The following is a 26998-nucleotide window of genomic DNA, read 5'->3' as shown; positions in this document are numbered from 1 at the left end:
ATTGCACGAAATATGAGTTCAATAATAAAGACAAATAGAGCAACATGAATGTCTAGAGAAAGTTTTGCAAAATTATCGTTATTTGGTTGATGATGACCAATATTTTTTGGTGAAGAGGTTACATGCATAGTATGAAAAGTTGGCGATATATCGTCATGTCAATGGAATCCGACACAAAACCCATAGGCGACATGGGAAATTCTAAAAATCGGTAATATATCACCAATAACGGCGATATTTAGCTAAATTTCAATTGAATTTCCGTGATTTTTCACTCTACTTTTTGCCATTTTCTCTCTATTCTCCAAAGATAGTGCCGTTGTATCTTGTAATTGTATAATAAATTGTAGACTTTAGTACTTCTCTTTATTAGTTGTGTACTAATATTCTCTTTATATGCTTAATTTGGTTTATATGAGTTTTCTAGACTTCTAACTTTGCCAGCATACAATTAGGCACGTACCGATCATGAACATTAATTTAGATGATATTTTAGGCTAAAATAACGCTTTCAGTGTGCTTATTAACATCAAATTATGCTATTCAACAAAACTAATGCCAAAATGACCTCAAATACGTTCGAAACTAGCGTCGATTTTTCATTGACACCAATCTAAATGTTGGAGAAATGTTGTTGATATTTGAGGTGTCGGTGGTGTCGATAACTACTGACACCCGAATAGTCAACAACATTTTAAACCTTAGTTACAAATTTAAGTCTCTATGATGATACATTATATTTCTTTTCCCCTAATATAAAAGCTACTAGTTAGAATATCAATTACCATTAAAAAATCTACGCGGTTGATAATGACCAATACCTATTCACAGTTTATTTGTACATGTAATAGTCTTCGCTGCCCCTAGAACTTTTTCCCAAAAAAGAAATTTTGCAAAATTTTTCAAAAAGGGTTCTGGGGTTCAACAGGCATAACTCTCGTCCACTGCTAACTGGACACGTGGTAAGCCCAGAGTTGAGTATTTTAAGGATGGTTCTGACGTTCGAAGTAAATAAAAGTATTAAAAAACAATTAAAAAAAAGGGAACAATACATCAAAAGTAAATCAATTTAAAAAGAAGAGATTTATGTGAAATGGAAAAGGTGAGCGAAGGATTGAGACCTGGTAGAAGGTAGGGTCCGCGGGTGGTGAGGAACCTAACAAGTACGCTCTTCTCTTTATTTCTTGTGAGGGAAACCATAAACCTGAGTTCGAAGGCCACATGTGAGCCAAGACTGAAGAAGAACATAGAAGGAACTACCGCTGTAAGGGTTTCAAACTTTCATTTCTGCGTCTCTCTCTTCTTTTTTTCTTTCTTTCTGCAACATCAAAGTACAGTTCACGAGAGAAGATCTAACTCCAATCTGAGACAAGCAGAAAGATAGGAACTAGGAAGGACGACGAAGAAAGAGAAACTAAAAGCTTAGTTCATATAAGCAAATAAAAAACTTCGTGTGGTTGTCAGAGATTGCAAAGTATAAGAAAAGTAGAAATTAAAGAGAAGAGAATGGGGAGAGGACGAGTTGAGCTGAAGAGGATCGAGAACAAGATAAATCGTCAGGTCACGTTTGCGAAACGAAGGAATGGACTTCTCAAGAAGGCGTATGAGCTTTCGGTTCTTTGCGATGCTGAGGTCGCTCTTATCATCTTCTCTAACCGAGGAAAGCTTTACGAGTTTAGTAGCAGTTCTAGGTATGCTTTCAGATCTGTCTCTGTTATAGTCTTAAATGCATGCTTTGATGCTTGGTTATTAGTTTGTCTGATTTGCTTCATTTACGCTTGGATTTCATTTCGTTTTCACTTCGATGAAACCAAAAACACGTTCTTTCTCTTCATCTCTTAAGATCTGCTCCGAGATGTTACTTTCTTCAGTTTTCGAGGTTTTGGTGGACTCCGCTTATGAAAAATATCTGCTTTTCTTTTGTTCTTTTTGTCCATTTTTCACTTTTGACTTCTGTTGTCTTCAGCTTTATTTTCACTCTCTGCGTTGCATAATAATATCGTGAGATCCGAGTATGGAAGGGGTTCGCGTGGATCTATTGATCCATTGATTAATAGATCATTAAATAGATTTTATTTTGGATTGTCCGTGAATTTCGAGTTTAAGCTGCTCGTTTTAGTATCCTGATAGGCTTGTGGTGCAAGTCTGTTGCGTTTTCAACTTCCCTTTCGGCATTTAAAAAGGCTATCTGGAAGATTTTCGTAATTTCGTTAGTAATTCTCTCTTCGACCAAATCTCAAATCTACGAGATGTTTGTTGCCTGGAACTGACGTTGAAAAATCTAGGTCACCGAGTCATCTGTCCAGCGAAATTCACTGTTTCATTGTAGTACGAGTTTTCTTTCATTGCTGGCTGATCCTACTCTCATGAAATTATAAGATCTGTTGGTATTATTTTTATAACGACATTGTTGTTGAGGCATGCATGGGTTTTTTTCCCATTCATGATTTCAAACAATTTGTTCCCCTTCTGTTTGGTGCCTCTTTTACATTAAAACCTTTTAGCAAAGGATTTTGTGACCTAGAGTTTGCCAATAGGCCTAACGGGAAATTCAATTTTCACAAACTATTGTTTCAAAGCCTTAAACTGAACTCAACCCCTTCTATAGGTTAGCTTGAGAGCATAAGAACTGATCCAAAAAAGAGCAACAGGTTCAATTAAGGAGACTTAAAATAAGTGTTTCAAACTCGTTTTAATGTATATAACGTTTTTAATAGTTTGGTATTAGCCTGCAAGTCTTTTTCTTTCTTTCTTTTTATTTATTAGGGCTTGGAGCCAAATCCTATTAACCTGCAAGTCAGTACAGGATCACCTGGGGCCTAGTCCACTTCTCTAGTCAACGTCCATATTGGTTTTAAAAGTATCAATGCGCCTCCGATTAAACTGATGAACAGACGATACAAGAATTGTATCGTTTTTGGGTTCCATAGGACATGGAGCTGGAGGCAGTGCGTTAGATGACCTACTATCTTCATGGTAATGGAGAAGACATAGAGAGAAAAAAATTAAAGACATAGCAATTATGAGTGCATCCCAGTGGTTTGAACCTTTTTTTTTGGGTAGTATCCCGGTGGTCTTAACTACCACCAAGTTTTGCTTATTTCATATCCCTGATGGGTCTGATCTGGTCCTGCATTCAAATTTCTATTTCCATGGCTTGAGATTCCTCGATGATTACAATTCAAGAAAGCTCATTTGTCAAGTTAAGTGTATCCCGTTTTGGCTGGGCTTATATTTCTAATTGGCTTCACTATATCCAAAATGATGAGAGAAACACTAACCGCCTACTGTCTATTTAATAGGGAAACGCCTACTGTCTATTTAATAGGGGGTAACTACAAAATTTGATTTATTTTTTTAATTCGGGGTAGAGGCAAAAATATTCTGTACAGGTACCAAAATAGGAAGCGGTATGGTGACAGTCCTATGTAGAAAATATTTTTGTTCCAAATGCCGAGGGTAAGGGTATTTGTAACACAATATAAGGAGTGAGTGAAGGCACTATATGTATGAAAAGTTTGAAGAAATGACAACTGTCCAATTTATTTATTTATTTTTTTTAAAATTTTTGTGATAGAATTGCATTCATGAAAAACTACTGAGAGAAACAACCAGGTGGTAAGAAATCCACCAGCCAAGGAGAGGAAACGGGCCAAACAGTCAAACTTGGCACTGACCAGGCCCTCCTAGCCAAGGTGTCTGCTAAAGCATTAGACACTTTTGAAATAAAAAGAAAATTACATACATCAATATCCTTTAAGAAATAAGACTTAAAATGTCTCCTAAAATAAGACTAAAATCCCAATCTAAGACCAAATTGGTGCCATTTAAGAAAGGGATAATCGGTTGATAATCAGAACATATCTGAATACATCTATATCCACTTCGAATTACATTTTGAAGGGCATCACGAAGGCCCAAAGCTTCACCCATTAAAGAAGACGAATTTTTTTTGGATCCGAAATAGCATGCAACAGAAACTTCCACTTGGAGAAAGAAAAACATAACCGATCCCATTTTTCTCTTCAGATGTTGTAAAACTAGCATGACATAATACTGTAAGTACTGTAGATATAGATTGGGAAGAAAAAAATAAGGGAAGACACCTAATTTAAATTGTTATCCTCTTGTAGAGAATCCACCATATGACCATCATTTTTTTTTTGTGCAATACTATCAAGAATTCATCAGCAGCCTTTTGTTCTTGTTGAACCACCACAATCGGAGGAGTGTCTTTTTGTCAAAAGATCAACAAATTACGAGTACGAGACTTGCCTCACAGCTCCATTTACTAGGACTAGGTGGGGCACATGACACCTAAACCCTATTGAGTGACATGACAGTTAATTCCTTCATTCTTACCTTGGAAATAACAATAATCAATATCACAATACAATTACGGAAACACTTAGTGAGAGAGGGCAATGCAAAATTTTGATTATCTAATGGCAACTAACTCTGTCTAAGTATAATTACACAAAAGTTACCATCATCAACTTTTCAAACTATAGTATCATCTTAACTATATATCTTTACCATCTTATACAAAAACTCAAGGATATAAACATAAACTTCAAACAGAGACAAACTGAAACATAAAAACCACTTGACCTTCCAATCATGTTTTTGTGCTGCTATGTGCTTACCATTATCTTGTTTCCGCCTATCTGCACATGATAAGGGAGAATGAGCTATACCAGCCCAGCGAATTTCATAACACAACTATGCTATAGTAAAAACAAAAAAATGTGTATATACAACATATTAGATTATCCAGTCTCATTGAAAATGCATATTATGCAAGATATTTCTATTTAAATCCTTTCATTTCAGTTCCTTTTTCAGTCATAGTCATAGGCCTAAACAATGCCATATAGGATGTACATCAGTTTATACCGTTGAAGTGGCTTTAGTCTTACCACCGTAGTGGCTTTAGTCTCCCACTAAAGAGGCTTCAATGTCAAGGCACAAGGCCATATACACCTTGTAGACTACTATCATTGGCTTAGACTAGTCTTTCCACCTTATAGTCTGGCCTCAAGGGCTGTGTTCATCAACAAAATCTATTTTATTCCTTTCCAGTCTTGATTTTATTAAGCTCTTCATATGAACAATCCTTATCATTATGTTTGAAAAAAATATATATTTCAAACCATGGTAAAAAAATTCGAGGGAAACTCAAGTTTTGACCGGGTGAAAATGGGAAACTTAGGTGGAAACTTGGGAAATTTTGAGGAAATCGAGGACTTTTCCGTACAAGTTTCGACAGGTTTTAGAGAGTATTTTGGGGTGGGATCCTGTGTTTAAGCTAATTAGAGTATAAAGAATACATTTGTTGTATTTTGCTAAAAAAATCATGTAGATATGTCATTCAATGTACATAACATCAATGTAGAGTTGTCCAAAAAGTACATTATAAACTTAACTACTTAAGCACATAACATTCAATATATAATTTTTAACTTCAAAATAGTTGACAATAAAAGGAAAATACAACTTAGTGTTAAGAGGAGTGCCAAGAGTGGATTCATCCTGTGAGCTGAATAGTACTATGCCTGTAACATCCTCTCCTCCAACCAACGAATATAGACATCCCATGACATTTTATGCCTATGGTTGTCAAGTTAATCGACAACTGTAACTTTATGAGTCTGATCATCAATATGCTTAAGATAACCAACATGAAGGAATACGCACTTTGGATAAGGAAGTCCTGATGGAGGGGTTATTTGTCGTGGGTATTTGGGGAAACATGAAAGTAGTAGTTTGATTGTTGGGTAAGGAGTGTTATAAACAACAAAATAAAAAATTTGGAAAAGCTACAAAATTTATAGGAAAAAGTCTCAAGTTTTCACAAAATTTTCCAACTTTCCCAGGAAACTTGGGAATTTTTTTTCCTCATGAACCAGCTAGTCCAACTGGGTTGAACCAAGTTTCGACAAGTTTTGAGGTTTCGATAAGTTTCGACGAAATTTCGACAGTTTAGATCGAAACTAAGGACTTTTTTTCTGTCCTCATGAGTTTCGTTTCACATTTTCCAAAATGGGAAATTTCGGTGGAAATTTCGCAAGTTTCGATGGAATTTTGTTCTATGTTTCAAACCAAAATACAATCATCTATAAATAAAACAATTTAATATATCACTCATTATACAATCATAAGCACTAATACTAGGTGCATACAGTCATTCAATTCAATAATATAGTCACTCATGTTCTCATATCAGTCATTTCATAATTGAAGAATGATTCATTTATAAAATATTATATCACTATATAGTTTACTAAGTATCACATAGTATATTACAATCATACATACAAATGAGTTGAGTTATAATACTCACATCATACGCTACAATCATATTTATCTACCAGTTGAGTTATAATACTCACCAGTCTTTCCAGTCCAAAAATTCTCTTTAAAATAAAAAAGATTTATGTTACTCCAGAGTGTATTCTTTCTTCTTAGGAGGTAATTCGCAATATGGTCAGTACCCAATTCGATGATTGATCAATGTCAATGTATCTTGCACTTAGGATTACCTCTCCCATCTTAATTCTTGCTTTAGGGTAGGGTTTTCAGATCTTCTATGATTTGACTTTAATCCTTGTTCTTGCTATGCTTGGTTAAATGAATTTTAGTCATCTAATAGGGTATCATCATTTCACTGGGCAGAAGTGTAGGGTCATTGTGACTGATGGATTCCACTGAATCTTACACTCAGATGCTACACTTGTTAGCTAGATTCCATATCTAACCCTATTTTCAATCCAGTCTTTAGGTCTTTTATTTGAACAACCTCGTTAAGGCTACATTACATTTTCTTTCCTAATTCTAGTAAGTCAATCTGGTCAATCGAGCTAAATAAACCTTTCCATCATCGAGTGTATGTCCTCTGTGTGTGAATCATTTTATTGAATCATACACTCAGATCCTATCCTCAACTCATAATTAAGGTTTCGGTCCAAATTGGTCTCTAGAAATTAGGGCTTTTGTCTACATAGAGTCTTCAAAATTAACTATGCTTGGAACTCCATATCAAATCTGAAATCTACGGGTTCTTGGTCTGGATTGCCTAATTATGGGTAATCCTTCAAAATTAAATTGGTGTTTTTGCATAACAATCCTTATCCTCATAACCCTATAATCTAAGTTGAATTTGCACGTAATTTTAACATGTCTCTTTATATTTTTCTAAAATTGCAACATTTTGATTATCATAGCTTACAATCAAATTTCATGCATGGTTCTATTAAGTTCCTTGCCCAAATTGATTGTTTATTTCAATTGTCTTCTTTCTTAATATAAAAATTTTCTTTCTCTTTTTTTGATATCTTTACTTGATATCTTTTCTCTTTCTCCTTACTAGTATATATACCTCCACCCCAACATCCCATGATGTTATTGTCTCTTCATTGGCTTGTATGGGCGTGCCCCCCCGTTTCTTACGACACTTTACTAGTATATATACCTCCACCCCAACATACCCATGTATATTAGTTAATTAGTCTCTTTCATTATTGGTCTTTGTTATGGGCTTGTGGGCCCACTCTGATTTCTTAGAAAGGACACTTTTGAGATTTTATTTTGAGGTACAAACGAACTTATTAAACTGGGGGATGGAGATATTAATATGCCTCAGCAAGAGTCGAACCCACGACCTCTTCACTAAGAGGTGTTGGTTTTACCACTAGAACAACTCTGAATTGGCACACTCTTGAGAATCTAATTTATGGTATTTTACGATTAAAAAAAGTTACGTTAATCATTTCCCTGTTTTCGATTCAATCTAATTTCACCGTACACACGTGGTCTACAAATGGTACTGGATTTCAGCCAAAATACGGGTTTAGAATCCAATTCTATTTTAAATTGTCCTTTAATTACATTAGAATCATTTGGTCAAACCATCCCAAAACCATGGTTCAGCCATCTGTAATCATTTAATAATCTTGTTAGAATGTTCTAGCATGAGTGTTATAAGATGTGGGGCATCACACTTGCAACATGGTAGTTCTTGAGCCAGAAATTTGATAATCCAATAAAGCGTGATGAATGGATAAAAACCATGAAAGAAGCAACAACAATAAGCCTTGTTCCAACTAAATGGGGTCGGCTACATGGATTCTTGCCCTCCAATCAATTCAGTTCGATGCCATGCTAGATACAAGGCCTAAGCTATACATATCCTTTCTCACCACTTCTCTTAAGGTTATCTTACGTCTATCCCTAGCTCTTCTAGTTCCTTTAATCTGGATTATATCACTTCTTTGTACATGGGCATTTATAGGTCTCCGTTGAACGTGGCCGTGCCACCTCAAACGACTTTCTCGAAGCTTATCACTTATGGGAGCAACTGCCAGACCAACTCTAATATGATCATTTCTTATCTTATCCATCTTAGTTTTGCCACTCATCCATCTTAGCTTTGCCACTCATCCATCTTAGCATCCTCATTTTTGCTAAATTGAGTTTATCTATATAATTCTTTTTAACAGCCCAACACTCTGCACCATACATCATAGCTGGTCGAACAACGGTCCTATAAAATTTTCCTTTTAAGCTTTAATGGAATACGCTGATCGCATAAGACCCAGGACGCACCTCTCCACTTCATCACCCTATTTTAATTCTTTGGGAAACATCATCCTCTAAATCACCTCTTTTACTTATGATTGAACCTAGGCACCTAAAACAATCACTTTGAGGAATCTCTTTATCGTTAAGTATCACCACTTCATCATTTGCCCGATCATGACTAAAGTTACAAACTAAATATTTTGTCTTCGATCTACTAAGTTTAAAACCTTTTGATTCCAAAGCTACTCTCCATGATTTTACAACAACAACAACAACAATAAGCCTTGTCCCAACTAAATGGGGTCGGCTAAATGGATTCTTGCCCTTCAATCAGTTCTGTTCAAGGCCATGCTAGATACAAGGCCTAAGCTATACATATCTTTTCTCACCACTTCTCCTAAGGTTATCTTAGGTCTACCCCTAGCTCTTCTAGTTCCTTCAATATGGATTATATCACTTCTCCGTACAGGAGCATTTATAGATCTCCGTTGAACGTGGCCGTGCCACCTCAAACGACTTTCTCTAAGCTTATCACTTATGGGAGCAACTCCCTGACCAACTCTAATATGATTGTTTCTTATCTTATCCATCCTAGTTTTGCCACTCATCCATCTTAGCATCCTCATTTCTGCTATACTGAGTTTATCTATATGATTCTTTTTAATAGCCCAACATTCTGCACCGTACATCATAGCTGGTCGAACAACGGTCCTATAAAATTTTCCTTTTAAGCTTTAATGGAATACGCCGATCACATAAGACCCCGGACGCACCTCTCCACTTCATCCACCTTATTTTAATTCTTTGGGAAACCTCATCTTCCAAATCACTTCTTTTACTTATGATTGAACCTAGGTACCTAAAACAATCACTCTGAGGAATCTCTTTATCGTCAAGTATCACCACCTCATCATCTGCCCAATCATGACTAAAGTTACAAATTAAATATTCTGTCTTCGATCTACTAAGTTTAAAGCCTTTTGATTCCAAAGCTAATCTCCATGATTCTAATTGGTATTAATCCCCACTTGGGTCTCATCAATCAACACAATATCATCCGCAAAAAGCATACACCAGGGGACCTCATCTTGAATGTCTTTGGTTAATTCATCCATTACCAGTGCAAATAGATATGGGCTTAAAGTTGACCCTTGATGTAGCCCAACTGTTATCGGGAATTCATTACTTTGTCCCCTAACTGTTCTAACACTAGTCACCGAACCATCATACATATCCTTAACTATATCTATATATTTACTTGCAACACTTCTTTTCTCTAGTAGTTGCCAAATTAACGCTCTAGGGACTCTATCATAAGCTTTTTCTAGGTCAATAAATAACATATGGAGATCTTTCCTACATTCTCTATACCTTTCCATAAGTTTCCTAATTAAGTAAATAGCCTCCGTTGTAGATCTTCCCGGCATAAACCCAAATTGGTTCTCCGTAACTGTAGTTAAGTGTCTCAAACGGGTTTCAATTATTTTCTCCCATAATTTCATCGTATGGCTCATCAATTTAATGCCCCTATAGTTATTACAACTTTAAATATCTCCTTTATTTTTGAAAATTTGAACCACAACACTTCTCCTCCAATCATCTGGCATTTTCCCTGTGCTCATAATCTTATTAAACAACTTAGTCAACCAAACTAGTCCATGGGTTCCTAAGCTCTTCCATACTTCAATTGGGATTTCATCAGGACCTTGTGTCTTGCCAAGTTTCATCCTCCTTAAAGCTTCTTTTACTTCGGATATCAAAATTCTACGTATATAAGTTCGGACATTGGTGCCTTGGTGAAAAGTGTAATCATTCGAAACATAAGTGCTTGAAGAATGCTCATTTAGTAAACTATAGAAATAGGTTTCCCATCTTTTCTTAATATCCTCCTCACAAACTAATACTTTACCATCTCCATTTTTAATACATCTCACATGGTCAAGATCTCTACTCTTCCTATCCCTCATCTTAGCTATCTTATAAATAGATTTTTCCCCTTCCTTTGTGCCCAACTTATTATATAACTCTTTATACTTCCTTTTCCTTTGCTTTTCCTGCAATTTTCTTAACTTCATTTCTATCCAACCTATACCTATGAAGATCCTCAACATCCTTAGTTCTTTGCCATGTCTTAAAACTAGCTTTTTTATTCCTAATGGTAGCTTGAACATTACTATCCCACCACCACGTCTCTCTATAAGAATGGATCTTTCCTTTTGATTCACCTAGAACATCTTTAGCCACCTTCTTAATACACATAGCCATCTCATTCCACATTGCATTGGTATCCCCTTTAAAATCCCATTTTCCTTGTTTGACTACTTCATTAACGAAGGATTTAGAGTACTCTCCATGATTCTAATTTGGTATTAATCCCCACTTGGGTCTCATCAATCAACACTATATCATCCGCAAAAAGCATACACCATGGGACCTCATCTTGAATGTCTTTGGTTAGTTCATCCATTACTAGTTCAAATAGATATGGGCTTAAAGTTGACCCTTGATGTAGCCTAACTGTTATTGGGAATTTATTATTTTGTCCCCCACTATTCTAATACTAGTCACCGAACCATCATTCATATCCTTAACTATATCTACATATTTACTTGCAACACTTCTTTTCTATAGTACTTGCCAAATTAACGCTCTAAGGACTTTATCATAAGCTTTTTCTAGGTCAATAAATACCATATGAAGGCCTTTCCTACATTCTCTATACCTTTCTTTTCCATAAGTCTCCTAATTAGGTAAAAAGCCTCCGTTGTAGATCTTCCCGGCATAAACCCAAATTGGTTTTTCGTAACTGTAGTTAAGTGCCTCAAACGGGTTTCAATCATTCTCTCCCATAATTTTACAGTATGGCTCATCAATTTAATGCCCCTATAGTTATTACAACTTTGAAAGAAGGAATCATGAAAATAGAAAAGAATGAGATATGGGAACTCATAGTCTCCCCAAGATAAAAGAAGTCATTGGAGTCAAGTGGGTGTATAAGACAGCTTAACTTTGATGGATTAATACAAAATTAATAAAAGGCAAAAGTAGACAAGGGATAATCAGTATAGTTGACCTATCGCTATTGAGATTTGCCCTTGGCTACTCTTCCCTTGGGATTAGTCCTTTAGAGAACTCTAGGGTTAGTTATTGAATTTTTGCAGGTCAAAATTAGAGTCTTGGTGAATTAGAGTCTTGGTGAATTAGAAGTCTAATTTGAGTTAGAGATAATTTCCTGAGTCATTGTGCATCTTCCTTAAAGATATATTCTTATCGGTCTTTATTTACAAGAAGAGTTTCTTTAGTACTTGAGTCGTAGGGGGAATCTATTTTAAAGAGACCCCATTAGATCTTTAATTATTTATTTGGACGGCTGAGATTATTTGTAAAGGGATCCTAACTTATAAAAGAAATTCACTTAGGATTAGAGTCTTCTAGTTAGCTATAAATAGGCTTGTTGTTTCTTTGTTTCTTCTTAAGCCTAGATTAATAAATTTTGTTCAAGAATTGCAGCCAAGAAAGATGCAGCAAGGTCTTATTTGGGTATGACCTTGTAGTTGTTTAGATTTTTCAAATCACTCCATCCTGAAATCCAGCAAACAGCCCAGTAACAATAGTAGCTCTACAGCCTTCTACAAGTAAATTCAGCCCCTCCCCCCCCCCCACCCATGGAATCCGGATCTTCTCCCCGTCGGGGAAGCACTCTGTGCTCCCCCATGGCTTCCTGACCACAAACATCAGTGGGTCCCACTGGTGAAAAAAAAAAACTTTTTTTAATTTTTTCCAAAAAGTGTTTTTCACCGTAGGCTCCATTGACGTTTGTGGTCAGGAGGCGTGGGGGAGCACTTTGTGCTCCCCGTACGGGTCGCTGATCCACATGATTCAACCAATAATCCTCCCCCTTCTTTCCTCCTTGCGCAAGCATTCCCAGCCCCAACCCACCCCTTGCGACAGCTCCAAAATCCCCTTCCACCCTCTTTCTTCTCTACAACAGCCTCTTTCTCTTCCATCATTTTTTTTTCTTTGTTTATTTTAATTTTTTGAATATTTGGCTCTTGCTGAAGTATTAAAACAGCAGAAAAAAAAAGAAAAACAAAATGACTCAAACAAAACAAGAAGAAAGAAAAGGAAAGAAAAAGTAAAAAGAAAGAAAGAAAGCAAATTGTAAGAAGTCTACCTTTTCCCTTCCTAACTGCAGGCCTTCCCTACCCTTTCCACCCCCTTCCATTATTTTCTTGAGTTCTTCCTTTCCCTCTAGGTTTTGCAAAACCCTTATTTCTTTTTTCATTCTACCCTTCCCAGATAATTTTAGGTTATCCTATGACAACCGATATCTCTTCCATCTAATTACAAATGTTGATATTTTTTATCCCTTATCTTAAAACTTCCCCATACCAAACCGCAGGTTTCCTAGGAAGATTTGATAAACCCCATATTTCTTGGTTACATCGCATATTGATTCTGAACATCGATCTCAAAACCATCCCAAAGTTACTGGTTAATGCTTTAGGCTTTTCCCTGTAACCCATAGAACCCCTTAATTTTTTTCTAGTGTTTCCCTCCAACTTTCATCTGGTTCAAAGCAACCCATGGGCATCCCATAGATTTATTAATTTACTTGTTGGAAAATTTTGGGAAAACCCTTAGTTTTAGAGAATTCTTCCAAGAAACCCTAACCCTAAAATTAGGTTTCCATCAGTTGGCCATGATAATCTTGTTTTGTGGAAGTAGAGTATCGATTTTTTATGGAAAAGAGAGACAGGTGTTGCGATTTTGTTTTTGGTGATCTGTAGCGAGCAAAGCTGAGGGTAGGGTTGGGTCAAGTGGGGATTTAGTAAACCCATAGCCATGGTGTAGTCTTACTTATGGACTCAAAGCTTTGCTCTTAGATCATTGAAGGAGACACCAGGGGAGACACCAGGGGCGGGGGACGACTAAGGTGTTCAATGGTAATAATGAATGTAGCACTCTAGAAATAGAGCATTCAAAGCATGAGTCACCAAGTTAATATCTTATCTAATCATTGATTGCAGCCAAGGAATTAGCAATGAATTTGACTCGTTTAAGGTAATCAGTGATGCAGAGCCTTTCGTAAGCACCCGAAGTTCACTTTGCGGACTGCTTTTGAAAGCGAGCAGCAAGGGCACCCCACAGATCCTTCGCAGTTTGAAAGACCAAGAATGTGGGATGATAGTGATTCAGTTAAGGTGGCTTATGTAGGCCTTTACAAATGATCTTGCTTTTGCCAAGCAATTAATTTAGGATTGAATTAGTGGCATTGTTGTCAATATTGATGGTTGTCGGTTGTGTTGCTAGAGTACATTGAGATGGCTCAATGGAGCAAATAAAATTTGATTCCAGTTGTTCTTTAAGAACAAAAGCAAGAACCATTTTAACAATAAATATACCACCTCTTCTTCGATTCTTTGAAGTTTGGTTGGTGGCTTGCAATACTTGACCATTACTAGGCCGGACTTGGCCTATGTGAACACTATTTTTCGAAGCATTTACACACCCACTATGGCTGACTTTGGATTGGTCAAACTTATTCTTTGTGATATGAAGGGTACTTTGGATTGTTTTATTTGTATTCAGAGAGATGGTCCTATACAATTATATGGGTTTTCTTATGTAGATTGGGCTGCTGCCCCTTATCTTGTTGCTCCACCACAAGGTTTACACATTTATGGGGTCTAATTGCTTCTCTTGGAGAGTCAAGAAATAGCCTATAGTGTCTCGCTGTAGAACGGAGACCAATTATAGAGCTATGGCATCTATCACTGCTAAATTAATGTGGCTTAGTTTTCTTCTTCATGGTCTTGGGATTTCTTAGCCCAGACTGACTATCTTATATTGTGATCATGTGGGGTCCCTACATATGAATGTGAATACAGTTTTCCACACTCGTTCCAAACATGTCGAGTTGGATTATCACTTTGTTAGACAGGAAGTGGCTCTAGGGCATTTGATCACTCGCTATATCTCTTCTTCTCATCAACTTGTGAACATGTTTACCAAGCCTCTGCCTAAGCGGCAATTTCTTGCTCTTTGTACCAAACTCAGCCTTAGAAGGCGGCCGTGTTTAAGGGGGGATATTAGAGCTAAGGAGAATTAGCCACTTGTATTGTATTAGTGGTTATATATATATATATATATATATATATATATATATATATATATATATATATATATATATATATATATATATATATATATATATATATATATATATATGAGTACTTGTCTAATTAATTAAAATACTTTTCATTTTGTTCTTCTATGAAAGAACCCCGGAACTGTTCTTTTGAGACTTTTACCAAACTCATCCTTTATATTCAGTGAATCTAATGTGTAAGTATTATTACTTTGCCGCAGTCAGGGACATAAAAAGCCTTGCTATAAAGAAAACTTTTGCCTTTCAGATCGAATACGAATCCATATTCTATATATTCATTAGCTAGATAATATAATAAAGAGGCATGCTGTAACATAAGGAATCTCTACCCTTATTGTTTGAAACTTAATTTGAATGTTGACCTTCACCGTCCTACCCCCTTCTCAGACCCCCACCCAAAAAAAAAGTTCTAAATGGGATTGAGCATCTCACTGCGTTTTCTGTTGTTCCTGATCTTAGCATGCTCAAAACACTTGAGCGGTATCAAAAATGCAGTTATGGCACACTGGAAGCCAGCCAACCACCAAAGGAGACACAGGTAATATAAAAGCCATAGCCAGAGCTCTTTCCTCTTATTCAATCTACTATGTTACTAAAAGCAATTATAAGTCGACCGTATGACGTTTAGCAATGTTTTAACATTGGCATATTGTCATTGAGCAGAGCAGCTACCAGGAGTATTTGAGGCTAAAAGCGAAAGTTGAGCTTATGCAGAGATCTCAGAGGTAAAATTCTAGCTTTGGCACGTAATCTTCTCTCTTTAGTAGGAAACTGCTCTGTTATTTGTTAAAGCTGTCCAAGTTCTTTTGCTTAGGATGGATTTCTAGTTAATTCTTATGAAAATGTCGATCACCTGCTTTCTGATGCATTACAACTTTCAACCTTGAATACCGTAGGAACCTTCTTGGAGAAGATTTGGGTCCACTAAATACGAAGGAGCTTGAGCAGCTTGAACATCAGCTTGACATGTCCTTGAAACACATCAGATCAACAAAGGTAAGCCCCTTCTTTTTCTTTTTCCTTTAATCTTTCCTTTTTGGGGTAAGGACATTTACCCTAAGTAAGAGGGAGAGAGGGGCTTAATCTCTACGAGGAAATCGAATTTGAAAGACAAGCTGAATCTGGTCAAGCCGTGATCTACCATGCACCCAGGTCCCAGCATTTCCTTCACTTGATAATACATGTCAGAGGACTGAATATTTAATCAGGTTTCCTCATCCAACTTTGAGCCTTACTTAAGAGATTTGTAGCTTTCTTGCGGTTATAATGAAGGAAGCGGCTTTATTTTTTTCTACCTTTTTTCTCCTATTTTAAATGAATAAAAAAAAAAAAAAGGTAAACGGCGTAGGTATGTGGTATGCTATCTGAAACTCAATTTTGAATTTTTTTTGGGTAAAAGAACTCAATTTTGAATTACTTTCCGAATTATATCAACTTCAGTTGGTCTTTTCTGTTTGGAGAATATTTTCCCATATTGATTAGCAGTCTTCTCGACAAATATATTTTCTCTATTTCGATAATGATACCGTTTTTTACCCCTTGTTAATGTAGTATGCAAATTCTTTGGGAAGCCTCTCCCATTATACAAATAAAAACCTTTGTTAAATGGATAGGGAACAACTATAATAACATAAGTAGGAGGTAATGAGACTGCTTCTGATTGCTATTTCCATGCCTTGCAGACCCAATTGATGTTGGACCAACTATCTGATCTTCAAAGAAAGGTGATGTATCCATACTTGAAAATTTGCTCTAGTGATTTCATTTGGGAAAGGTCATTTTATTCTTTTGCTTCACAAAGTTATAGCCTGGAAAGGAAGAGACAGTGACCATCGTTTGTTAAACATTTTGTTTGTAGCAAACAATTGATTTTGTAATCTACCAAAATAATAAAAAAAGAAAAGAATTGATTTTGAAATACTAAACCCAAATGGTGAACATACTGCATGACACTGTGGCCCATCCTACATTTGGAATCTGGCATCAAGCCCATTATACCCTGCACTTCGGTTTGGAAATGATTACCATCTACATCATTCTCATGTAAACTAGCAATGTTTTACGCAGGAACATATGCTTCAAGAAGCAAACAAGGCCTTGAGAAGGAAGGTAACATCTAACATTTCAGTTTAAATTTCAACTGAAAAAATATAGGGTTTTTTTTTCTTCATTTTTCTCATAATATACTGGATGACACTATGGCCCATCCCTGCGTTTGGCTCGACTCTCCTTGCACCATCTAAGCTATTGCACAAAGGTTTCTGAAGAGGGTATAAGGAACTAGGCATTCTTACATATTTGATATATTCAGTGATTTTTTTGTCAGTTTTGGTAGGGCAAACAGAAAAGCAACATTCACCGAAACAGAATGGTAATATTTTAAACCAACATAGTAAGGAGTAGGACTCAAAATTTTAAGAAATTGCTAAAAACAGCCCCTAGCTAGAATCTTCTGATTAACAAAGTTCAACTGCAGGGCCTAAATTTGTGAGAATGAACTTATTGGGGGGTGGGGAGTGGAGAGAGAGAGAAAAGCAATCCTGCTCAGTGCTCACCCCTATACTTGAATCATTTGCTTAATATCATAGTGTACCGCTTTCAAAGTTTTCTTTCCTCAAAACATCAATATAAATTAACCTTCCATCCGCAATTATTTCCTCATGGGTCCCGTTGGCTCATCATCTCTTTTCTATCTTACTTGTGCACGAATAAATTGAAGCTTTACATTAAATTTTTGTATGCTGCAGCTGGAGGAAAGCAGTGCTGAAAATACCATTCAACTCACATGGGAAGCAGCCGATGCAAACATCCAATTCAACCGTCACGCATCTCAATCAGAGGGATTCTTCCAACCTCTAGAATGCAATTCAAATCTGCAAATGGGGTAAAAATTGTATCCAAAACAATCTTTCTTTAATGAATGTTTATATGCCTATACTTTAATTAAATCTCTCTGATTGTGCTTCTTGGATAAAATGGTCACCCAGATACAGTCCTGCTGGTCCAGATCACATAAATGTTGCTGCAACTTCAGCCCAAAACATCAACGGGTTCATTCCTGGATGGATGCTTTGAATTTTCAGGGTAATGATCATCATGAGAAGATCTATATTTGCGCATGAAAACATGTCATATTTATGCTAGTTAGTTCAAGCTGTAATTATCTTCTCAAACTGAAGAACAATAAGAATGTTTCCCTCACTACGATATGTAACTTTACTAAGAAAGAATGTGTAACCTATAATTGCTAAGAAAGATTAGAATACTTCTTAGAATGTCTAATTTTTCTTTTTTTTTGGTGAACTCTTATAATGTCTACTAGATGGTTATTTTCCAGCTAAAAATATTAGATGACTGTAGAAAGTCCCTGCAATCGCAATTGGCTTTGTAATAATGACGAGTACTTCATTCTGCACCAGTAAGACGTGCAGCCCCTAAGAAGCAATATTTGTTCGACAACTCATGTACCTTTAAACCTGTGTCTGTGAATCTTGACGGTCAATATTCGATGACCAAACCCCCTCAATGGTCTTGTCTCCTGATTTGAAAGAAAAAAACAGGAGAACTAAAAAAGATCCATGCCAGATGCAGGGACGGGGAAACAAAGAACAAGAAACTTTTGCTTTTCACTCTCCGAGGCATGAAATGACCTTATTTTGGGAAAGGGAAAAGGAAAAGCTACAGTCACCAAAAACTTTTCATTCCCCAAGCATCAATCAAGGAAAGTAATAAACCCTAGCTTGTGACAAGTAAAGGAAAACAAAACTGTCCCATCAGAGTATTTGTTCAAACTTCAAAGAGTTTCTCCTGCTATGCTCACAGTAGTAAAGGGCAAAGTCGCCATCATTGCGACATGTATCAGATACGTTGAATTTTAGGATTGTAAAGTCAAACTTCAATCATAAGAATGGTTGTAAATGTGTTTCTAATACAATACAACGCTGGCGATTTCTTATATAATGACACCTAATTCTTGTAATTGAATCTTCGTCTTTTCACATTTTCTCTCCTCCTCTTTGCAATCCCTTAGGCTTTGTGATGTAATCATTACCCAAAAACATAAGAAATAGAGTTTGTTTTTTTTCTCCTTTTCTTTTGAGGCCTTTCGGTCTTAATAATGAATTAAATCTTTTATCTTATTTGACGAAAATAAAATGTAATTTACAAAGAAAGTAAATGCAATCTAAAGTAGTATACGCAACAAATCCCCAAAATGATGCATGCTACATATTATAATCTCTATACATCCTTCATTTTCATATAGTCGTACTTAATCCCAAAATTTATCTACCTAATCAAGGAGCAATAATTATAACAAATCAACAATAGTTATGAAGTCTACGAAACTCAACCTTCAATCCAAAGATAAGGAGCAATAACTATAACAAATCAGCAATAGTTATGAGTCTAAGAAACTCAACCATCAATCCAAAGATAAGAAAAGAAAAGAAAAAAAAAAAGAAAAAGTCAACCTAAATTAATATGACAAGGACATATTGGGATAATGCTATCTACAACGGGAGGTGATAACTTATTTTTATATGTGGGGCTTTGTCTTGATCCTAATGAAAGCAGTGGTCAAAGAATACATTATAAACTAAGAGGAAGAGAAATATCAACCAACAAAGATATTTCAAATCCCTGAAATCAAATTTTCATTTTTAATTATAAATGAATCCCTGTATTCATTTTCTTTAGGAAAAATAGAGAATGATCATTAATACAAAAAGCACGCTAAAACTAATTAAGACTTGAAAATCTTAAAGCAAATTGCACAAGCATCCTAAAATGGAGGTCTAAAAATACTGATATCCCACTTTATGTTTGAAAAACAAAGACATTCTAAAGTCAGGTTTTCATTGAATACATTAGTGCAATATGTTAATAAAAATTATTAAATCATTGTTTATATTCTTTTTAATTCCAAAAATACCCTTCTCAAAATATGATAAGTTTAAAAAAATTATTTACTAGGTAGGTGAAGGATTTTCCCTTCACCCATCTTCTTCCTATACTCCACCAGAAATCCCACCACGGTGACTACTTCCACTTCCCCTGCTCGCAACCACCGCTCCACCTCCTCTGAGTCTATAAAATAAGAGCTGTCTTCGGATTCAGACCAAAGCTTGCTTTGGTTGCTGGAGTACAGAAGCCGAAAGAGAAAGTCCAGCTCCTGGTACGGCCTCTTCTTTCTCTTCATTCATGGGTTGTGCTAGAAAATCAGAATAGCCCTTAAAAGGCATGGACCCCTCAGCTCCTCCACTATTGTCCTTGCATATATGAAACGAGTTATTGGTTGTATTGGGATGGTGATCGTTTTCTTCGGTCGTTAGACAACAAATTGAAAAATTATTTGGAAAAAAAAAGAAGTGGTAGATAACAAAAACTTGTTGAGGAATTTTCACGAACACTTAAATGGTTGTTGTAATCACAATATTTCTTTAGAGGAAATTCAGTGTTTACAATGAACTTGAAAAAAATGTTTATATAGAGCCTCAAAGGCTGTGGGTGAAAGAATAAGTCTGTATAACCAATGACTGGGTCACAACAGGATATAGGCTTGGTTCACGTCACACATGGTTTGATCATTAACCCTAAAGTAATATTACATAGGTCCTTAGTATATGTAAACGAGATAATTAACTCCTCTTAGTCAAATGTGGGACTAAAGTTTCCGTTATAAAAACCATAGGATATAAGACACCACTAAAGCATATATTTGTATAAAAATATAAAATAATATTAATTAAGCTTTAAACATATTTACAATCGTTTTTCTTATACTAAACTGAAATTCATTTAGATCATTTAAAAATTTAAAAATTATCTTTCTGATTAAAGGGAAAAAACAGAGAAAGAATTATTCAATTATTACCTCTTTCCCGTCTGCAACAGATTTCTGTTGCCGTTGGCAATTTAGATCTCCATTAGAAGTTTAGAACAACCACTAGTACTCACAGAGCTGAACGAAGCTCATCCAGTTTTTCTTTATCTTTACAATTCTTCTCCTTTTTCATCTCTCCATCTTCCTTATAGATTCTCTTCAATGGAATGAATTCTTCCATTAAAGGTCTACCATCTGATGCCGTACAGTATATTGTCCGATCCTCCAATACTTCAATGGCTGCAATAGAAAGAGATATATATAAGGGTATAACGGTTTTTGTGATCGTACAATTAACCATTATAAGGGAATAGGACCTGTATGTTTTTCAAACATAAAGTGGAGATGTCAGTGCTTTTGCCTTTTAAGTCTCTATTTTGGGATGCAAGTGCAATTTGCTCTAAGAATTAATTACTATATATAGCATTTCAAGTTCTCATTTCCACATATTCCAATGCTAGATCCAATAACGCATTGGTGCAAAAAGTCACTCTTTATGGAAGTGTGGTTCTTACACCAAAACACTGGTTGAAAACTTGAAGTGAATGAATGTGTCTGATGATGGAAATCTTGTCTTTATTAATGTTTCAAGTGTTCATTTTGGGACTTGTTTGAGTCCTGTGCATTAAATAATGTGTAGGACCGTCAAGCAAATTATTTTCGTCTGTTGGATTGAAATCTAGGTCAAAATTTCGACCTCAATCATTAATTCGATTCAATAGACCGGAATCTCGCTTGATCATGCACATTAACACCAGACAGACAATACGCTTATTTAACAAGCTAGCGAATCTCATTGACATCTCGGCCCACTTGTAGTGCCTTTTCTGTGAAAGCAAGGCGACTCTTATCAAATTTAAAAGCAAAATCAGTGGCAAGCTAAAATAATGTAAAATTATTTTATAATAGAGAAACTATATCTTATGGAGTTTCCTTTCATGTTAAAACATCCGTACATTCTTCATTAAAAAAGTAAAAATAAAAATTACTTGTTGCACCATATTTATCCAATCCCTTTGGTGTTCTTTCATACCTGTTTTAGCTTGTCATTAAAGTAAGAAAAGCAAAATATTTTTTTTTGGGTAAAAGAAATACAGAACATTTTTTTTTTGTAAGAGAAATACAGAACATAAAGTAACGGTAAAGAGAGCTTTCTTGCTGGATAAGGTTGAAAAAGTTTCAAATAGAAAATGATAAATAAATAAAGCATGGTAGCTTACTAATACTTAAAATGTTTGATTCAAAGATGATAGCATTCCTTGGACATTCTTCATTAAGTTTTGACTGAATAATCTGATTGTTTTCTATATACTTCCTGTTAGATCAGATGTTCTTCTTCATATTTCTTAAATGTATATCATTATTACCAAAAGAAAATGTATATCATTTGATCTAGTGTAGATAAAAAAAACTATAAAAAAAAAAAAAAAAAAAAAAAAAAAAAAAAAAAAAACTTCGACGGTTAGATTGCAAGTTGTATTTGTGCACAAAACAGAAATGATGGAGGTGTCGCAGATGATATAATGGGCCAGTGAGAATTAGTCAGGATGGATGTATTCAATGCCCTTATCACGACTTCTAGGAAAAGATAATATAAAGTTATCCATTCTTCAATACCCCCAACCCAAAAAATAATAATAATAAATAGAAAACTTCTAGGGAAAAGAACGAATTTATGTATAATTTATAATAAAGAAGAAGACTTATAATCTCATTCTCATTAACTAATAAATGTGGGTGTTTCCAGATGATCTGAGGTAAAGGGTTCAAAAATCTTGGGGTTAGGGGGAACGCCCTAGTTATATTTAGTACTTAACCGTCACCCCCCACACCCCCAACCCCCTCTTTATATAAAACTGCTGGTTTTCGGACATCGAAAAAAAAAGAAGAATAATAAGAAAGAGTTGAGCGAAGATATTGGTCATTTAACATGAAAAGCGTTTCGTTGAAGGAAGCATTGTGTGTTGTCCAACACAAAAAAAGACAAATTATTCTTATTCTACCAATTGGAATAACCCTCTTAATATCATATATTTTTCTATGATATTGGAGTTCCCACTTGGATAGAGATTTTCCTATTATAACATTTCTAATTTTGAGGGCTGTACTAAATTATAGAAAAGGTTAATGAAAAGAATAAAATGGAATAAGAAAATTTTCTATGTCCACCTCTATGAATTTAAAAATGGATGAAGGAAATATGTTTTCATCCACTTCTATGAAATTAGGGATAACGTATGCTAAAGTTTAAATGAAAATCTTAATTAATCATGAAACCGCGAGTTAACATTTTTACTTTCCATAAGATTTTTTTTTCCATTTTAATTAATAATAGGAAATACTTGAATCATTTTTCAACAAGAGACGAAAAGTTGCCACTATGTAAAGTATTACAGGAGAGAACTCTCATTTAACTTATCATTCAAAAATTTAACCAAGTTGTAGATTGTATGTTATGTGTTGCTGACAAACTAGGAGTTCGAGTATATCACCTATTTGGGGGGAGGGGGGGGGGAGAGGCAAATTTGGAGTGTTTTATTTCTCTTTTGAGAAACGAAAGGTTGAGAGAGTATACCTCATGATTGGCTCGACCTAAAATAGTTGATCTAAAGTCATAAATTAGTCCAATAAACCAATTAATCCTTATGATTTTAGGTATTGATATCATATAGAAGGGTATTACGGATTGCAAGATATAGATAAGAAATAATAAAATTTAGAAATAAATTTTATAAATCATGGAAGATAAGTTTATCTATCTGTCACCAATAATGTAAAATCAGAAAAAGGATTTTAGTGCGTTTTGTTTTTTTTTTGGGGGTAAAGACATTATAACAACATTAACTTCATTGACAAAGAAAGTTACCAGTTTGCATGATACTTGTCTCACAATTCACAAGCCAAAACGGCAAAACGGAGAAAGGATGAAAATGACAATTCTACGCTCCCAAAAACATAAGAATTCCGATAATCCCAAATGGTTGTATTACTATTACTGATTTACTGGTACGGTTATCGAGTGGTCAAATCCTTTAACAGCGGCGATTAGACGATCTAATCAAACGGTCACTTCATGCCTGTTTGATGATTGTAGGGTACAACTGCAACTTAACTTGCGAGGACGAATTTCGCTTCGATTGACGTCAAGTTCCGTTACCGACGTCAATGGCGTTAAATTTGTTCTCGAATCCAAGGGCTCATAAATCGAGCTATCTCATCAATGCCGTCCTTTACTCGACAAGTCAAATACCATGGGACACGGGGATAACGGAGATCCTGTTAGAACTGGACAATTCGCTTCAGAGGTCTTTTCAAGTCGAAAACAGAAGGTGGTGGAGGGTGGTGGCTTGGCTATCGAGTGCGACAGAGAATAACCAAGGAATAGCAGTGGGCCCCAGATTCCTTACGACAATCAACAATCCTCAAAACGTGTCGACCAGAAGAGATGCCTCGAAAGGTATTCGTATCTCTCCACCATATCGGAATTTTATCGGAATTAACATCCATTTCCTTCTTCTGTTTCCTTTGTCCCTATAGTCTTGTACACGAATTGCAATATTCAAAATTGGGTTATATGGAGATTACATAAAGTGTTCGACGAGATGACAGAAAGGAATGCTGTTTTGTGATGTTTGATGCATTGTATTTTCCTATATACTATTCAGTCAATTGCACAAAAAGTGTTTGAGGAAATGACTGAGAGTAATATTGTTTGGTGATATTTTGATGCATTATATTTTTGTCGTAGAAAATTATACTTCATAGAATGTGTGTCTATAATAATGCTTGTAGGGCGTGGTAGGTTTCAACCACCTATTACCCCGAAGAACGCAAGAGTACTGTCTCCCATAGTCTGTAGGACATTTTTGTTATAGTCCATTCCATTGTGTTTGTTATGCTATATCCATGCTATATTGCACACAAAGGACAATAACTTGCAGGGAACCAAAGATAAGGCCATTACCAGGGACTGATGATGATGATGGCCTCACCTCAAGACCCTACAATGGGCGTAGCTAGTGCTGCCTGGTTTACCAAATGGCTTGTAAGTTGTAATGCTGACTTATCATCTTCCCAACTGAACTGAGCTGATGATGTATTATGCCACACCAATATTCCATTATTGGCTTAGTAGCGTATAGTATAGCATGCAGTTGACCCAATAATAAGTTAAAAAAAAAATCCATGTGGATGGGTCCTCAACATCACTGACAAGTACATGAATGACCAAGTGGAATTAACCATTCAGGCTCAACAACAACTGTTTGCAATCAAAACCGAGACCCACCAAGGTGAGTCTATTAAATTCCAGCAACCCAAAACATAGTTTAGTTTATTTAAAAAAAAAAAAAAAACATAAGCTGATTTTATGTGTACATAATGCTTTAAAAGGGTTAGAATTAATGAAATTTACGGAACATGCATATAAATGATAGGCACTACTATGTCAGACACATCACTCAAGTAAGATCTGGCTCCATGCATGGAAAGTGTAATTCAAGAAGAATTCATGGAAAATGATCTTAAAGGCGAAAACTTCACCTATGATATAGTGTGACTCAAATTCCTATACATATGACTTCATTTCTTTCCGGACAAAATAAGTTCATTGTTGATTCATAGAATCTTCACTAATTAACTTGAACTCGAACCATGTTCTTCCCCCCAAAAGAATATGACACTTTTTGTGATTGATTTATCCCTGAGAGCAAACATATTGATTATCAGACCCACCATTTCAATAGACATACTTGGGCTCATTTTCATCTGCACTCACAATCACTGATTCTTTCTCAATTTGTTAAGAAATATTTGATTTTTTCACCACAAATTCTCGAGAGACCTACATCTAAATGATAATAATAATAATAATAATAATAATAATAATAATAATAATAATAATAATAATAATAATAATAATAATAATAATAATAATAATAAAATAAAAAAGAAGAAGAAGAAGAGGAAGTAAGACCTCTGGTAAGTTCCACATGGGTCTCACCTAAATTTGTGGAAAAAGATGCGTCGGAAAGCACATATTGCTCCCTCGATGGAGAGGTGATCCTGACTTCATTAGTGTGGTAGAAAGCACATGCATTCACATTTTCTTCCGCATTTTGAGTGTTATTTTTTTCTTCTTCTTGTAAATATGGTAATGGAATCCATTAATTAACCGGTAATGACTTCCATATTTGCCAAATTTATCCTTGAAATAATCTTATGGAATGGTTTTTCTTAGACACTGAAATAATTTTTCTAGGTAATTTTACTATCATGTAGAGGATTTAGCTGGCTATTTATGTCTGTACCATTGTCTTTACATTGGCCATGCCATCCCCCAACAAGGGTGGAGCTACCCCAGGCCAAGGGGGCAATAGCCCCCCTTCTCCAAATTTTCTGAAGTTCATTAGAGATTAAGACCCTTCCATGTGTGAAATATCAGCACTTAGCCCTTCTTCCACATTTTATGAATTTTCCTTCAAACAAACCTCCCACTTAAGCCTTCAAAGGTAACTATCAATTGTGGCTTCTCACTATGAATATCAATGTTTCCACAAGTTTCCAGTGTTGCCATTTTTGCCTATTTTCAGTTGGACCATTCATAGACGGACATCTGATCAGCTTGAGTGAGTGAGTATGTTTAGCATCAACACAATGTGCCAAGACAAGTCCACTTCTCAACTGATATTCCCTCATGTTTGATTGCATGGAAAACTATTTCCAACAAAATCCCATTTGAATGTGGATATAAAAGGGGAACCAGAACCAAGTTGTAGTTCCAATATTTCCATAGATAGATATGAGTTCCCAAAAATGAAATAAAACACACTGACATCAGTTCGTTATGCTAGTGTTACTAGCAAGCTGCTTCTTTTTTATTTTTTAAGGGGTAACAAACACTTGTTTTAACTTGGACCACAAGAGGAAAAACATGCTTTACTTGCCACAAGTAGCAAAATCCAAGTAATCCCTCTTTATCCTTAGGTTCGCGAGGATTAACGGAAATTGTGAACATAGTGGCAAACCTGCAAAATGCTTCGGTCCTTGCCCCTATTAGCAAATCAAAGTTCTATATTATTATCATAACTTTAATAATAATAATAATTAATTCATAATTCATGAATAGAAAATCATATATTTTTTTATTTATATTTTTATTTTTGGGAGAAGAAAGGTTGCGTTTTAACTTTTTAAGTAGTAGAGCCTCAACACGGAGACGCACACCGTCTTAAGAAACCGAAAACGCAACCCTCGGTCCGTACAGCCACGAGACTGGTTGTACTGTGTTGTCTGGGCTTTGTGGCTCAAAATCGAGACAACCACGAGTGTGAAACCCCCAGCCAATGAGAACTCGACAGCAG

At 35.6% G+C, this 26998-nt stretch overlaps 1 protein-coding gene across 1 annotated transcript; it reads left to right on the top strand.

The window, feature by feature from the left end:
* The first annotated feature begins 1506 nt into the window (after positions 1-1506).
* On the top strand, positions 1507-17861 carry LOC149024941 (agamous-like MADS-box protein MADS2). Its single transcript, XM_089145134.1, has 8 exons — positions 1507-1691; positions 15212-15290; positions 15416-15477; positions 15649-15748; positions 16435-16476; positions 16820-16861; positions 17500-17636; positions 17740-17861. Exons 1-8 carry the CDS (start codon positions 1507-1509, stop codon positions 17825-17827), a joined length of 735 nt encoding a protein of 244 aa, XP_089001260.1. The 3' UTR covers positions 17828-17861.
* Positions 17862-26998: the final 9137 nt, after the last annotated feature.

The sequence above is a fragment of the Hakea prostrata genome, chromosome 2 (genome assembly GCF_041222555.1).
Source record: "Hakea prostrata isolate BN-2017 chromosome 2, UWA_Hpros_2, whole genome shotgun sequence".
NCBI lineage: Eukaryota > Viridiplantae > Streptophyta > Magnoliopsida > Proteales > Proteaceae > Hakea > Hakea prostrata.
This window is presented reverse-complemented; position numbering and strand designations above follow the sequence as displayed.